Raw genomic sequence first — 15354 nt, forward strand, 5'->3', positions numbered from 1 at the left:
ATACGGCCACCGAGGGATCGTTACTCGCGCGGAGAATGGGCCAAGGGAAGCCGTATACGCCGGTAAGAAGGAGGTCGCGGAAAAGTAATGACTCGTCCGTGAGAATAAACTTCGCGTAATTTCCCCGCGTCTCAAATCCCCGATCCCGTAGCCGTGGCCGTTTCGTTAACGAAAAATAACGTCGCCGGATTTTCGCGAATCGGCACCTAATTCCGTCGTTGAGATATCTTTCACGATACGCTGCTACGTTTGACGTAAATACCGATAGCGATTCCTCCGCATGAAACGCGGTAGAATTTTACACCAAAGCGCATGCTTTACGTAAGTGTGCATTATTTGATCGTGGCAAACAAAACGGTCGAATCTTCAATACGAGAATACCCTTCAGCTTTCAGACAGAAATATACTTTCTCTTGAAAATCAGCAAATGCGTATTTTAGCAACGCTAAGTAATAATTATTAAAATGTTAGTAGATTAGTAAAAAAATAACTGCGTTTCCTTCTGCGCAAATGAAAGGCAAATTTTTCGTGAGAAGCAAACGCTTCGTTAGATGATACATGACTCTGTTTCATGACAAGTATCAATTTAAAATTACAGTACTAATTTATTACTAATTCATTATTAAATAAAAAACTCTCTAAAAATTCAACACTGATTGCTCGCCTTGACACGTAATCTATTTTGTAATAAAATAATCGATAAAAACTTGGAGGGTTGCACTATGCTCGGGTAACTTTAAATTAACGATAAGTAGTTTAGTTACTACGTTCTGTATAATTATACACGTTTTGTACACTGGTCAAAGACGTACGTACGTAGTAACGATTAAAAGACTTCATTAATTGCAAGTACATTCAGTCTTCCTGGTTCAGAAACTTTATATATAAATATCTTACGTGTGATACTGTCTGCAATGGAATTTTATCGCGTACACGAGATTGATGAGTAAAAGGATATGGTCAAGTTTGTTAATACCAAGCAATGTTACAGAGCAGCGCCTTGTTCTCGCATTTGCTTCTCTGCGTCTCGATTTTTGTTCCACCGTTCCCACATCCGTTGACAACGAAATCTTCTAATGGAATCAGCCTTGTTGCAAAACGCTTCTGACTGTAGTATTTCAATATAACCCGGTTCTAAATGTACCAAAAGCCCGTGGCTACCGCCTGCATTTGCTCGAATCTCTTTTACAACCTGACTACGCCTGTTCTTTCTGCTTTGTCGTCGAAAATGCTGCACGTAACCCACGCATACGGAATAACATATTTGCGTACGAATAGGACGCGCAGATGTTAATTCCAAAAAGAAATTCCAGCTCTGCCAACCGAACGAACCTAACGAAACCTAATCTGCAAACAGAGAGCTAACATCGTGAAACTAAACAGCTCTGTAGCACAAAGTCGCATGTTTCAAGCCAACAGTTGGAGGAAAATAGGCAGATTGGCATGGAATTTGCATAAATTCAAGTTTCATCAACTGGCTCGAGACAAGTCCTAATCGTCAAATACATATCTGTCATCTAGAACCTGAGAATATCACACTCTTTTGTAGGGGATGAAAATCGGGGTAAACTTCGAGGATAAAAGGGGGGAAAGAATTGGCGAAAAGCTGGAAAGAAAATCGGCAGGAAAGAAGCGATTCGTCAGATCGGCGGCAGCTGAGTTTCGAGGGTGAAATCGATAGCAGGTGGCGGTGGTGCGTCCCTGGAGCTCTACCCCTTCACCCCTGCGTCTCACCGACCATCCCACCCTCCCCCGGGCATTTATTTATTTCCATGCGGTTCGAATACCGCGGGTTGCCTCTCCTGCTTTTCGATATGCCTGCAACAGAAACAGAGTGGAGGAAGGGGCAGAGAAAGGGAACGCTGGCAGCCGAAGGAAGAAAGAGAGGCAGACACTGAACGGAGGGTGAGTTTCGAGAGCGGAAAGAGAGAGAGAGAGAGAGAGAGAGAAAGAGACGAGGGTGAGCCATGCGCGATTCACGACGGGCGAGCGGGTGGGCTCGTAAAATCCGCGGGCGAGACTCGAAATCCGTAATCACAGTTCGCACTAGCGGCCCAGCCGCGATGGAGAATCTCACCCCCCGGGGGCAGAAGGGGCGAAAGCAGCCTGCAAAGCACCGAAATGGAACGAGAGAGGGGAAAAAACGGCCGAATGTGTTTCGCGGTCTCTCTTTCCTTCACCCGTCCTGTCGCGGAATCGAATCTCCTCGATTCCTTTCTCTCAGTCTCTCTCAGTCTCTCTCTTTCTCCCTCTTTTTCTCTCCGACCGTGTCGCCACTCTGTGACTCGCCGATGCTGTTAACGATAAGAAGTTGGGATTGCACGTAAACGTCGACTGGCCGCTTCTCGTTTTTCTTCGCGATTTAATTCCTTTGACCTGACAGCGCCGCCGAGGAAGCACGAGTCACTCCTCGCGGTTGCCGAGTTACGAGCCACCTTCGCCGCTGTTTATTTAGGAATCGTGATTAACTTCTTGAATAAGAGGGATCTCTGTTCGTGGCGAGCGCATTTCAGCACGAAGAATCGATTTATGAATAAAATGATACTGTTCACGGGTTTTTATGGGCTGAGCGTTATTAAAGTAGATTGAAAGGCTGGGAGGCTGAATTAAATCTAGATACGTCGAAGTGTATTGCACAGTGGAAACGTCAGAATATTGAATTTAGTTATTCATTAACGATTCTATTTCACAATGGTGAAAAGAAGCAGCTGATACAGAAGCTAATATCAATCTAGTAATACTAGTAAAACTCCGTTTACATGATCCGAATAAATAGCAAGCATGATATATCGTAAGAAGACAATTAATTTATATACTCGTTCGATTAGCAAAGATTTATTTCGTTAACTGAAATTTAGTTCGAACGAATCGAAGAAACTCGTATAAAATCTCTGCTCTACGTATTACAGTTGCATGAAATGTTCCGGGAAAAAATGGCTTGGAATTTGCGTCTTCCTTCCCATTACGTCCTCGGCGTATTAGATATATATCTCGGAAAGAGAGACAGAGGATGATACTAGGTGACATGGGGCTGGCTTGCAGAATTTTCCACAGAGTTCACGCCAAACGTGGAACCGTTGGACGATCGCCTGTTCGCCTGGAAAGTCTGATCTTTCCATTTCTCTTTTTTCTTTTTTTCTTTTTTTCGCTGACGTAAGTAAATACGTAAATCGTATGTCAGTTTCGGAACAGAACGCCGCCTTTCTAGATTGAATTTAATTTTTCACACGTGCAAGCGCTTCTTATGACAATTCGAGACATTGACGAGAGTACGATGGCGGGTGAAATTGTTTTTCCTCCTCGCTAGAAAGAGACACGTTTCAACACTCTGTGGATGTAACGGAGGACTGGGAGTGTACTTTCCAGGGAACGCGCCGGTGGAAAAACTTTCGAAAATGACAGGCGTCAATATCAGCGAGCGTCCCCTTCGAGATAAGTAACAGCGGGAACTCTTAAAACGCTTCCTTCGCGCTTTATTATTCTACCAACCCCTCCGGCGAAAGTGGTTCCTCCCCGAGGGAGAATGAATTTTTTTTATTTCGCATTAAAAGTAAGGGGAGGGGGGTGAGTGGGGGGGGACATCTGCTCTGTCGGGCGAAGACGCGTTGCGATACGTTCTATTAAAAAGGGAAAGATGATGGTGAAAATGAAGGAGACGAGAGAAACAGATAGATGGATAGATTGACAGACAGCGAGACAAAGATGCAGAGAGAAAGAAGAGAACGATAAAGAGTAAAAAGAGAACCGTGTCGTCGAAAAGGAATAAAATCCAATTTGATTATTTTCTTTTCGAAATGGCGTTGTGCTCGTTCCTAGAATTCCGGGCCTCTTGGCAGAGGCGCGAGAACGATTGCCGCAATTAGATGAATCAACACTCCGGCACGATGACGAGGTGGGACGAGGACAATAACAGCTTTTATTTACGAAGCTTTTACTTAAAGACGCGCGGCTGGAAAACGACGAGCTGGCGTTCGCCGGTTCCCCCGCGCGATCCCCCTGAAATAATATTTTTCCTTCTCTCCCTCGTTCAGCGCTGGAACGAGATCTAATTAACCCCTCATTAAGAATCGTGCATTACGAATCCTACCCTCCTCCCTTGTACGTTTTATTTACTCTAACCTTGCCGTTTCCTTTCGATCGTCCCCGGTAATTGTATCGTTGCGTTTCTCCTAGGGGAGAGCCGGACCGAGGTTCAACGAGCAAGAATGATTGACTTATTTATCAGCTGTCGAGGCTCGTCTACTCTTTTTTGCGAGACGTCACTCGGTCACGCGACAGTGCTCTACACAGTCTCGTTCCTTCTTTCTTTCTTTCTTTCTTTCTTTCTTTCTTTCTTTCTTTCTTGTTGCAACGGCGAGTGGAACTATCGTATTATATCGCGCGATTTACAAATTGCATTCGACCCTAGAATTACCTTAGGTGGAAATTGGAAACAGAATTGCACGGCTCCTGCGCTTTCGTTCTTTCGTATACGAGAGCCATAGATGAAAAATACGGCGAGTCGTGTTTCTCGTCTGATATAGAGGAGCAATTTTAGAATTGAATACACCGTAATCAGCTCGGCGTCGAAGCTATCTTTGCGTTTGGTGAAGTTGTTAAATTAAATTGTTTCATCGCCTATCATTGTCGTGAAGTTGCCTTCTTCAACAATTTCACGTTGAAACAACCCTTTCTCAAGTGACTGAAAAATTAGAGAATCAACCAATCATCGACACTGCAAAAATTCAATATCAATTTGTGCAGTATGAATGATTAAAACTGTTCTGTATTATGATACACTGGCAGTCTTCCGGACATAAAGCGACGTGATACATGTACCATTGAATATTACAATTATATCATAAGAAATGCCACAGTGTTATAATTCTTCTTTAACCAGTGAAAATTGTAGAGATCTATGTATACACATTCACTTTTTACCACGCTGCGAAGTGTAAAAAATTTTTTCCCAATTAAAATGTACAAGAAACCGAAGAAAGAAATTACGCGCGTACAATGTTACGCTCGAACAGTCCCATCGTCCTCCGTCACGTTCTTTCATGGAAAGATCTTCACGTAAAAAATGATCCCGCCAACGACAAAATCGAACAGACTAATTTCACGCTCGGGAATACGATACAAATCCTCCGGTGAAAGTGGAGGGAGGAAAGCGAGATGACGCACTGCGTTACTTTAAAAACGGATCGCTTTCGCTGCGTGTGCACACAGTCAGGTGTGTTCAGCGAGGATGGGGGGTGGTTGGCCGCATCAAGAGAAAGGAACGATGCACGAGGGACATCGCCGGGTTTCGATTATCGTCGATAACTCGGCTGGATGTATCCCTTCCGTGCTATGGCTGTAGTTCCCGGAAACTCGCTTCGCCCCCAGGATTACCCCGTCCGGAGAATTCCCATCTCAACGCTACGCTACGGTTATGCACCCTTCCCGGTTACCGCGATCCGTTCAACCCTTACTTTCGTCGCCGCTCTGTCTCCACGGTCGCCGGCCCCTTTGTCTTCGAACCCCCGAGCCGCGATTTGTCCCGAATTACTTCCACGAGAATATTACGTTGCCTCGTTCTCGCCAAGAGCGAAGAAGATTGCGATGGAGAAACGCGTTCGCCGCCGATGGAAATCGAACGATCGAGGCTTGCTCACGTGGACGTATGCGATGTTTTGTTGCAGAATGCACGTTTCCACCGAAATGGGAGGGCACCTGGTTCCAGAGCGGAGTCAGACAGCCGATCGTGATCTCCAGGAATGAATTGTCCAGCAAGGGCAGGTGCCTGCACAACGAGGGCGACAAGTTCCTCCTGGTGGACCAGTGAGTATATACTTTGCTCTATTTTATACTTTGTGAAACGTATTGATCTGTTTTTTTTTTTCTTTTTTTTTTTTTTTTTTTTTTTTTTTTTGGTCGGTGTCTCTCCGAGTAATTAAACTCTTCAGGGACGAACTTTTTAACTACTTGCGCTGGCAACTGATTGCGGACCATAACGAGTGACGGAACCGTATACAATAATACGCCGCTTTTGAACTCGTTGGTACGATATCGCTGGATAGAAATTGTCGAGAAGTAATAAATGTATTATTTGTTTTGCAAACATACTTCAAATATTGCAATTTTGGGACAGAAAACTCTCGACATGCGTGGCACGTCATTCCAGCGCAAGAGGTTAAAGAGAAGAGAAGAATTTTTTGTCTCGTGTAGCAAGTTTATCATTTTCATTGTCGATGGATTCTGTGGTGGATTTTGATTTCGTTTCACTTGGAATAATTTTAATTTATGACGCGTGTGTCAGTGTTCCCGAAGAGTTTAAAAATATTAATAACATTAAAACGTCAAACTGAGATATGTAAAACTAATTGAAAGAAAGAGAGACACTACAAATTGAATGTTGCAATCTCCTCTTCTAAATAGGTAATTTCATATCTAAATTGCGCATGTTTATATATAGTTTATTATTTTACAACTGAGAAAATCAATTCTAAATAGAAATTTGTCTCGCCTACTAAATATTGTAACAAGTGCTCCACTTTGGATTCGTTTCGTCTACTGTATATTTGGACATTTCACATATATTTTTATGCACTACACATTATTTGGTAAATCTCTGCAACCTCGTTTCTTTCGAAATTACGAGAATCTCCTTGTATCGGATTGCACGAAACGCGGAAGGCGCCAATCATTCTCACTTGAGTCACGCCGAGAATCGCGGAGTGAAACGTTAAATTTGGAGACGAAAGTTTCGCGGAACGTCGACTCGTTAGAAAGATACGATGCAGCGCAATATGTTTTGGAAGCGAGATTCGCCTTCGGGCTAGAGGGGATTAAGAGCAGCGTTAGGTTGCCAGTTGTTTCCTCGCGAGAGAAGTGAGCGCACGCGAGCGAAAGAAAGAGGGTGCCTCGTCGATTCGCCGCGTAATGCTCGTGTCACACGAGTTGGCCCAAGTTTTTGCGGAGATTTCTATCGGGTTCGTCTGCAAAGCGTGTTCGATCGATGTAGCGTCGAGCGTGATAAAAGAAAGAAAAAAAGAAACGCGGAAGCGGCAGTGGGGCTGAAGTCGATGCAGTGAAATTTAAACGGTAATCGTCGTTTCGTTTCGGTTTGAATTCGGCAAAGAAAGTACGAAAGTGCATGTATGTCGATTTTCTGGTTTCAATATCATTTTGCGAGAGTCTCTGGCAAATAATATTTTGGCACACAGTTGGAAATTGGGCTGTTCGCGTACTCGAAATTTCAAATCGGATTTTGAATATTTTTTACCACACAAATGATTCAGATGATTTTCAGTCGAATTTTTTTTCCTTTCAATATGATTTTCGTATTTTTTTTTAATAGAGAAAGAAATTGAATAATATTTTATAGTTGTGTGAAGTAATAATGTTCTGGTAGACCGAGCCGTGTCGGGTAACACTTGAATAATGTAATTTACTTCAATAATATATACATATATGTATAATACATAGTGTCCCTCCGTGAAAATTTATTCAAAATCACATATTATTAAAACTAAACTAAATAACGTGAAATACGAAATCAAAAAAGGAAATAATTCTATGGAACTCTATATCCATACTGAGTAAAATCTGTCATAAAAGAGGCATCACGACAGCGGCCACGAAAGCTAGTGAATCCTGATGGAAATATTTCTTTAATAAGAGTTGCAGTTATTGAATGAATTCTTCTAATCGAACGTTATTTTCTTCCGAGTAACAGCTTCTCTTACATCATCTTGTCTTGCATCGTTGAGAAGACGCGCGATTGATTCCCGTTACGACTGCACGGGCAAGATTCAGTCTCGGATGGAGCAACACGCCTGCGATTTCACTCGCGCCGCGAGGTCGCGTTAATTCGGTCAATTGTTCGGCTCGATCTCGCGATTTTCAAAGTTCGTCGAGGCGGCTCTCATTAAGAGACGGGCCCCGGCATTCCCGTTAATCTCGAGGACGAGTCCGCGTCGTCGCCTAACGAGAAACGATCGAGAAAACAAGGAGAAACGACGCAAAGAGGTTGGGACGGGAATAGAGAAAAGGGGGTAGGGGAAAAAAGAAGAAATCAGGGGAATAGGGGAAAGCGTTCTAATTCCAGCCAGCGATATCGAATGAAAGGCTTGAATAAGAGAAACCCCTGTTTCCGTTCTGTTTCAGAAAATCCTGCTACCGTTGCGTCGTCATTCACGAGAAGCACTCGAACGTTCTCCAGTACAAAGAAAGTAAGTACAATCCCGAAAGAACATTGCAAGATGCCATTCCCTTTTCTTCCTCTCTCTTTCTCTGTCTCTCTCTCTCTTCCTTTCTCCAACGTAGTCTCCTTGTCTCGGTATACACTCGCCCCTTGGCCCGTCTTCTCCACCCTGGCCGTCGTCGTTGTCCTCGGTCCCCGGAGCGACCTCCTAATAGCCGTTGTTTCGCGCGATCGATAACGATTTCCCGTTGGCCCGGGGAAATCCATTCATTAATTAGAATGCCGATCGGTAATTAAAAGCTCGAAGATGACGGGCGGGCGGGCGAGGAGGTGGGGGCGGGGGCGTAGCTGCCGGAATAATTCTCGGGGAAGAACTTAACGACTTTCGTTCGTTGTGCAAACGGGAAGACGAGGACGATGGAAACGAGAGAGAGAGAGAGAGAGAGAGACGAGTGAGACGAAACACCGGGTCGTTGGTTCTGCTAATTCCGGAGCCAGGGCTGACTGAAACCTCGTCTCTTCGCCGGTAAGAAAGAAATCGAGGGCAGTTCTCGCGCGATCCCGGCCCTGCCTCTCGTTAATATGTACAACCGACAATCGAAACGGATGGCGAGGTTCCCGCGGCGTGGTAATGGTTCTCGTTTGCAGGGACATTTATCGAGGATCGTTATGTAGATCGTTGCAGATTATTGCGCGATCTCGGGACCCCAAAGCGCGGAGACGAACCTCCAGTTCTTTGTCGCGTTTCCAACGCTTCGCTTTTCATTAATGCGTCCCTCGTATCGCGGCTCGTGTGCCGGGTTAATTCGTCTAAGACCGAGCATGTCTGCTTTTTATGCCGAGATTAGATTAAAAGAAAACTGAGACAGAACAAAGAGAGGTTTTCGATATTTTTGATGTTCTCTTCGATGCTCAGTTATGGAGATATTTTTTTAATGAAAGAGATATTTATAACTGACGAACTGGTGGACTCTCGGACTCGTGAAATTTTCTATATGAAACTGGAATCATTCGTAATTTTCATTATACTTAGTGAAATTGAGTTACAGCCATCGTTGATGTTGTTCCTTTAGCTCGTTGCACAATAAGGAGCGCAAACTTTTACACAAAATCTAGAAATACACTTTTACGAGCCGGCGAAATTTCTGTGGAGAGTTGCCGCAATAAAAAACTTCCACGAAAATTTCCTTCAAAATTTCACAACAGCAAATTGGCACGTTTTAGCCTCTTTGATGCTTCTGGCGTTGAACTAAGTACGAAATACAAATTCGGCAAAAGTGTGTGCCCTTCGGTAAAACTTTTCCCCCTCCCGGTGCCGGTGCCGGTGTCGGTGTCGGTGAGTTTTATGAACCGCCTGAGAAAGGAATAACTCGCCGTTATTTACGTGCATGGAGTACCTACATACTCGCAAGGTCTCGGCGCGCACTCGAAATTTTCGCGTGGTTCCGGAGTACGAAGGATTTTCGTGAAAGTCGTTGAACGCCCGAACCAGCCGGGCGTCCGCTTTGAAGCGGCGTGTTCGCTCCAAGGGCGCTTTTACCCCGGGCTAGGATCGCGCAACGAAGTTTCCTGATAATTCTATTCGTCCCGACGTAGCTCATAGACGATAGCAGCCTCTTTTTTTTTTTTCAAACCCGCTAACGACACTTTGATCCTCCGACTGTGGTCGTAAGTGATGCGCTTCGCGGACAGGGGAAACAAGCCGCGAGGGAGGAGGGGAAGGGTTGCGGCTCCGCCAGGCCAGGGCAGTAAATATGGATCCGGATAAAAAATGGGTTGGGTGTGGGTGGAAAAGTGTGTGTATGACCGCACAGATACTGGCTCGTTCAAACGAGAAAACCTTGACCATTCACCAACGAAAATGACGCTCGTCTCTCTCTCTCTCTCTGATAATCCCTCGTAGGTTAGCTCTTGATTTCTGTCTCACTCGAATCACTTCGGTCCTATTTTCAACAAAAGAGTTATTTCTCACGGATCGAGGTCCATAAAATTGTTATTGAACTTTTACAACGATTTGTAAATAGTAAACTGTACAAATATAATTTAAATATGCATGACTGCATAAATATGGATAATTCTCGAATAATATCGTTGGGTTATTAAATTACGTTAGATGGAAATTTATAACAGGTACGCGTACATTTTATACTCCCCTGATGCAAATGCAACTTTCGATTGAAACAACTCGACCAAAAAGTTCAATCAAGAGCCGAAGTGAAATATAAATATAATTCGCAAACGAGAAATGTCTAATGTCGTTGTTTCTTTCAACGAACAAACAACGGGTACACAGGTTCGAGGCGAGAACTCCAATTGTTACTGGTCCCTCCGGGAACTTTTATTCGCCGGAAGTTAGCCCGTTTCATCACCTTGTCGAAAGATGACGAACGCCTTCAACTTCTTCCATTCGAGATTCGCAAATTAGCAAACTTCGATACTTCTCCGCCCCTTTTTCAGCATTTCGTACTGCGAGCGTCGAACATTGTCTACGGCTCTTGAAACCGGACGAACGATCCTGGAACGAGCTGTACACGAGGCCAAGCGAAGCCCAAGAGAGAGCAACAACGCGAGACAGGTGGAGTTTGGCACTCGAACTAAGCTGAAGAGGAAAGAAGAGGGTGGAACCGCTGTGTACGGGCTAAAATAGAGGAACAGCCAACCTCTGGTGCCACCCCATGCTGTCTCGCGTCCGCATTTTTCGACGATTTGTCAAAGTCCCTCGGGTCCCACTCTCTTTCCTTCTCTCTCGCTCGCCCTCCGTCCCTCTACTTTTTCTCTCTTTTTTTTTTATCGGATTTTAATCTGCATAGTGTCACATCGGAGATATCATTGCCTGCAGGCTGCACTCGGACCGGAAACCAACGGGAAAAATATGGGTCGTTTCGTGAACGAGAGAAAGACGGGACAAGGGTTTAGACAGCGACATGCTGGATCGTTGGAAGGGCTCTCGTCACGCTTCGGGGCAACCGAACGAACAGAAAACTTTCGAGTTTCTTGATCACTCCGACGATTTCAAACGAAATAACGATTCTCATAGGCGATTCGTTTATCGATCATTCCGGTTATTTCCCGCGGACGTTCGCAACTCGAAAGGTCCGATTACTGCTTGCGGGATCTTGAAACGAATGTAGGACGGATCGCGCTGAGTGTGTGTCGGGACAGTATCTGCCCTGAAGGAGTTCGCGTGCGGTTTCGAAAACTCGTGCGATTGTTACTCCGCCTCTTTCGACCTATCTCTCGATTCCAGGGAGTAGCGGTGAAGTTTTTTTTTTTTCTTTTTCTTTTGAAAGGAACGTGACATCGTTCCTATAAAGAACAAGAGGAAAGAAAAAGAAGAGAGGGGAAAAAAGAAAAGAACAAGAGAAGAAGAAGAAGAAGAAAAAGAAGAAGAAGAAGAAGAAGAAGAAGAATTGTACAAAGGACATCGCTTGGTTCGCCCTGCAGCACGCGGCCTATTTTCCCTCTCGGCATTCGTTAGAAAAGTTCAACTTCCCGGTTTTCCCATGTTTCCCCCTCACTCATTAACTAAACATACGCGGCCGCGAAATAAAAGCTTAACTTGCGGCTTGGTCGCCGGACGAAGGAAAGATTTTTAACAAGCACACTCGTTGCCGTTCGTCGGAAAGTTTAAGAGGCGGAATTACTGTCAGCTGCGGTAAGCGTGTTTCAAATTGGCCGCCGCCAGGCGAGCACGGCCGGATAAGAAGGAATTCGCGCCAACTTTAACTTGTCCATCGGGCGAAACACGAGATCGCACTACCTTCTGCCTCTCTTCGAGCTGCTATCACTTCGTGTATATCCCGTCGATCTTAGAGGACGATCTTTTTAATCTGCTCGATCGACCGTAATCCTCGTAAAAGGACGATCAAACTTTCGATCGATTCGCCTGATCGTACGTATCTACGTAAGCTCTTGTTGCCTGGAAATTCTTTTCCGAGAGGACAAACTGTCTGTGCAAAGAGACGTGCAGAATCGGTGGGGCCGGACAGGCCCGGTCGAACTCGATTTAATTTCACTGACACAACCCTCTCTCTCTCTCTCTCTCTCGCGATACCTTCGTTCGAGCTTGTCATTAGCAACTGAGTAAAATAAAACGCGACTAATTAATCAACGGGACATACCTTTGTAAGGGCAAATTAATTATGTTGAAAGAGCGGTTGGACGCAATTTCGTGAGAGGGAGAGTCACGCGGCCGGCCGGCTGGGGCTGGAGAAGGAAGTCGGCCCCTAATAACGAATAAATGACGATGAAAATTTGAAGAGCCGGCCGGGCCGAGCGCAGAGACAGCAGAAGAATGACACGAGGCCGACATTCATGCGCGAATAAATAAATAAATGAGCCGACGGGAAAAATAGCGGGAGGAAACTTGGGAATGGGGGAGAGACACGACATTGCACTTTTTCCATTTCCACGCTTTGAAAATTACATCTGCCTACCTTCTTCTTCCTTGACTTCTCTCTCCTCCTCCTTTCTTTCCTTTCCTTTCCTTTCTTTTCTTTTCCTTTTCTTCGCCTGTTTCCGTTTCCGCGTTCTACTCTCTCAGACGACGGTGCGCGCACGGTGTATTCGTGTAAATAAATATTCGTTTGTACCAATAATTCTTGCCGCGTAGAAACAGCTAGAAGAACGCTGAAAATTCTTCTCCGGAAAATTTCGAGTTATCGCAGCCGAGCAGAACGAACGTCGGAAACAAACGAAATTCAGTATCCGGAATCACGTTGATGGAGAGTTACGATACGGTCCGCGTAAATGTTTGCAACGAGGAATCGAGGCTCTCTTGAAAATACAGTCCAACGTCGTCATAAACTCCTATAAAAACGAAACGCGAGCCGATTCGAAGATAAACGACGCCGAAGCGAAGAGTGAAGACGCTGAAACGGTCATTGGTGACGATTTAATGGTTCTCAATCCCTCTGCTGAATTTTTTTTCTGTTTTTTTTTTTTCTTTTTTCTCTCTCTTTCGTTTGCCTCTATGAGATATCGTCGCGTATTCGATTGCCACGCGCGTTAAAGGGAAAGCTTCCGCTACTATTGCCAATTTGAACTTTTGCTTTCTCGATGAATGTATACCATGTACGCAGTCGGTTCAATGAAACGGCTCATTCACGCTCGCTGAATGCGAAATCCCTATTGTAACTCTCTTTTGAAAGAAACGGATTTATTACCACTGGTAATAAAAAAAAGAGAGAGAGAGAGAGAGAGGAAGAAAAAAGAGAAAAACGGGAAAATAGAACGAAGAGTCTAAACGACAGAGGACCGTTGTCACGGGAGGGACGGGAGGGGACCAACCATCGTTGGCCGTTCTATTTTTCTCCAGCTATGGCAACACCTGCGCGTGGAAAAGTTGCCCGAGTCCCGGCGCCTAGCGTCTCGCCACTTTTCCAGCCGGAAAGAAAGAAATCGCCGAGAATATCCCCGGTTAAAGTTACTCCCGGCTATGAACTTCCTACTCAGGAAGATTCGTCATCGTCTGCTTGCACCCCCTATCCCTCCCACCGCCGTCCCATCCAGCGCCCGGCTCGCGCCATTTTTCCCTTTCCACGAGGCCCAAGTTCCTGTCAACCTCGGCCTGTACACGAAAAGAACTTATAGCTGTTCGACAAAAGTTAATGCATCCGAGTGTGCTGGCGTCACATACACACGGGGCATGGTTAGATGTTACTTCGGACTGTTGCGCAACTACACGAACGATAATTTGTAGATACGAATGGGACGGCAAGATGTATATTTCCTAGCCAGAGTGCCGGAGAATACAAGATATTTCTGGGAGGGAGTAGCTTTATATTTGGGAGCTTGCGTTCCATCTTCTCCCTTTTTTTATTTTTATTCCTCCTTTGTATCGAGGAGTAGATTATTCTTCCTTCCTGGCTATCTATTATTTTTATTATTCATAACAAGTCACGTTTGGAGACAGTTGAGTCAAGTGAACTATTTGACTAAAATACCATTGCGATGTAAATAAAGTTCTAACGCGAATAAAATTCTACTAATAATCAGAATCCATTTACGATGCATTATGCATAGAGTCAATAATGTTTAAATTTCAAGTAGTACAATTGAGCATGGAAACTCACTCGTATTCTAGCTTTCTTACGCTAGAATCTGGATGAATCTCTGCGAAATTCAAATTGAAACACATTCGTCGATTTGTTTCAGCTTATTGTCACAGCAGAAACTCACTGTCGTCACTGTGCTCGTACATCACGGGAGATGCCCTGCTTTATTCGATGTTCCGGGAGGAGGCAACACCTGTGCCGTGCCCTTTTCGAGGACCCATGACTTTTTCCTATAACCGCGGTCACGGAACCTGCTCGGTACCGGTCAGCAACGTCGACACCTGCACCGACGATAGCCGACTATTGTTCAGATATCAGGCGTGTCCCGATATATCCGCTTCCGAGAGCGCAGGTAAGTGTTGTTTTTCTTTTCTGTAGTAATTTTATCAAATTGTCCTTGCTAAAATTATCGTTGCCGATGAGTCGAAAAGAAACACGCGCAGAGAAAAAAAAAGAAAAATACGTGGACCCTATGTCGGGTTTCTAGTAACGTTTGTATCTCTTCCGTAAGAAGATATAACTCCGAGTATGAAACAGTTAGCAAAGTTAACGAAATGATGCAGATAGTACGCAGGAATGTATATAAAAGGAAATCCAAAATAATATTTCTCTAATAATGCGTTCGATTGCATTCAGAAAACTATAAATTGGCAGTCTGGTGGTAAATAGAACTACCATTTATACATTTCTTACATTTTTAACGAATTTACATCATCATTTATCGCAGTCTAACGATGTATCAATTTTATTTATTACATTCCTAATTGTCGCTCAGATACCATCGTGACACGCGGCCAATCTTTCAGTGGATTTACGAGAATCGGATGACCCGTTTTCATAATAGTCGAGTGAAAGTCAGACATGAATACTAAATGACAGAGGGTTAACGACATTTATAGTCCTAACCCGTTCGAAATCATCGCACTTAAGAAACCATAATTCGGGGAAGGGGGAGCAGATTCGGCGACAGACTCTCGAAACTTTCGACGAAGTCTCCTTCAGGCCGTACGCTCGATTAATGGTTCAAAGGGTCAGGGGTTGGGCACCGATTAGATGTGATTTTCGTCCGTGCATTCGTTAGTCGCGGCCCGGCACGAGGGAGAGCTCGATTTCCGGCGAAGGGAACGAACG

General features: G+C 44.6%; 1 protein-coding gene across 1 annotated transcript in view; it reads left to right on the forward strand.

Moving 5' to 3' along the window:
* LOC122535143 overlaps positions 1 to 14575 on the forward strand; it is a gene marked incomplete at its 3' end in the record, with an annotated part of 165779 nt that extends 151204 nt beyond the window's left edge. The window contains exons 3-5 of the mRNA XM_043666391.1: positions 5664 to 5802; positions 8131 to 8195; positions 14324 to 14575. Coding sequence (XP_043522326.1) covers positions 5664 to 5802; positions 8131 to 8195; positions 14324 to 14575 — 456 coding nt within the window. The remainder of the gene's footprint in view (positions 1 to 5663; positions 5803 to 8130; positions 8196 to 14323) is intronic.
* Positions 14576 to 15354: the final 779 nt, after the last annotated feature.

The sequence above is a fragment of the Frieseomelitta varia genome, unplaced genomic scaffold, assembly GCF_011392965.1.
Source record: "Frieseomelitta varia isolate USP_RPSP 00005682 unplaced genomic scaffold, Fvar_1.2 scaffold_677, whole genome shotgun sequence".
Lineage (NCBI taxonomy): Eukaryota > Metazoa > Arthropoda > Insecta > Hymenoptera > Apidae > Frieseomelitta > Frieseomelitta varia.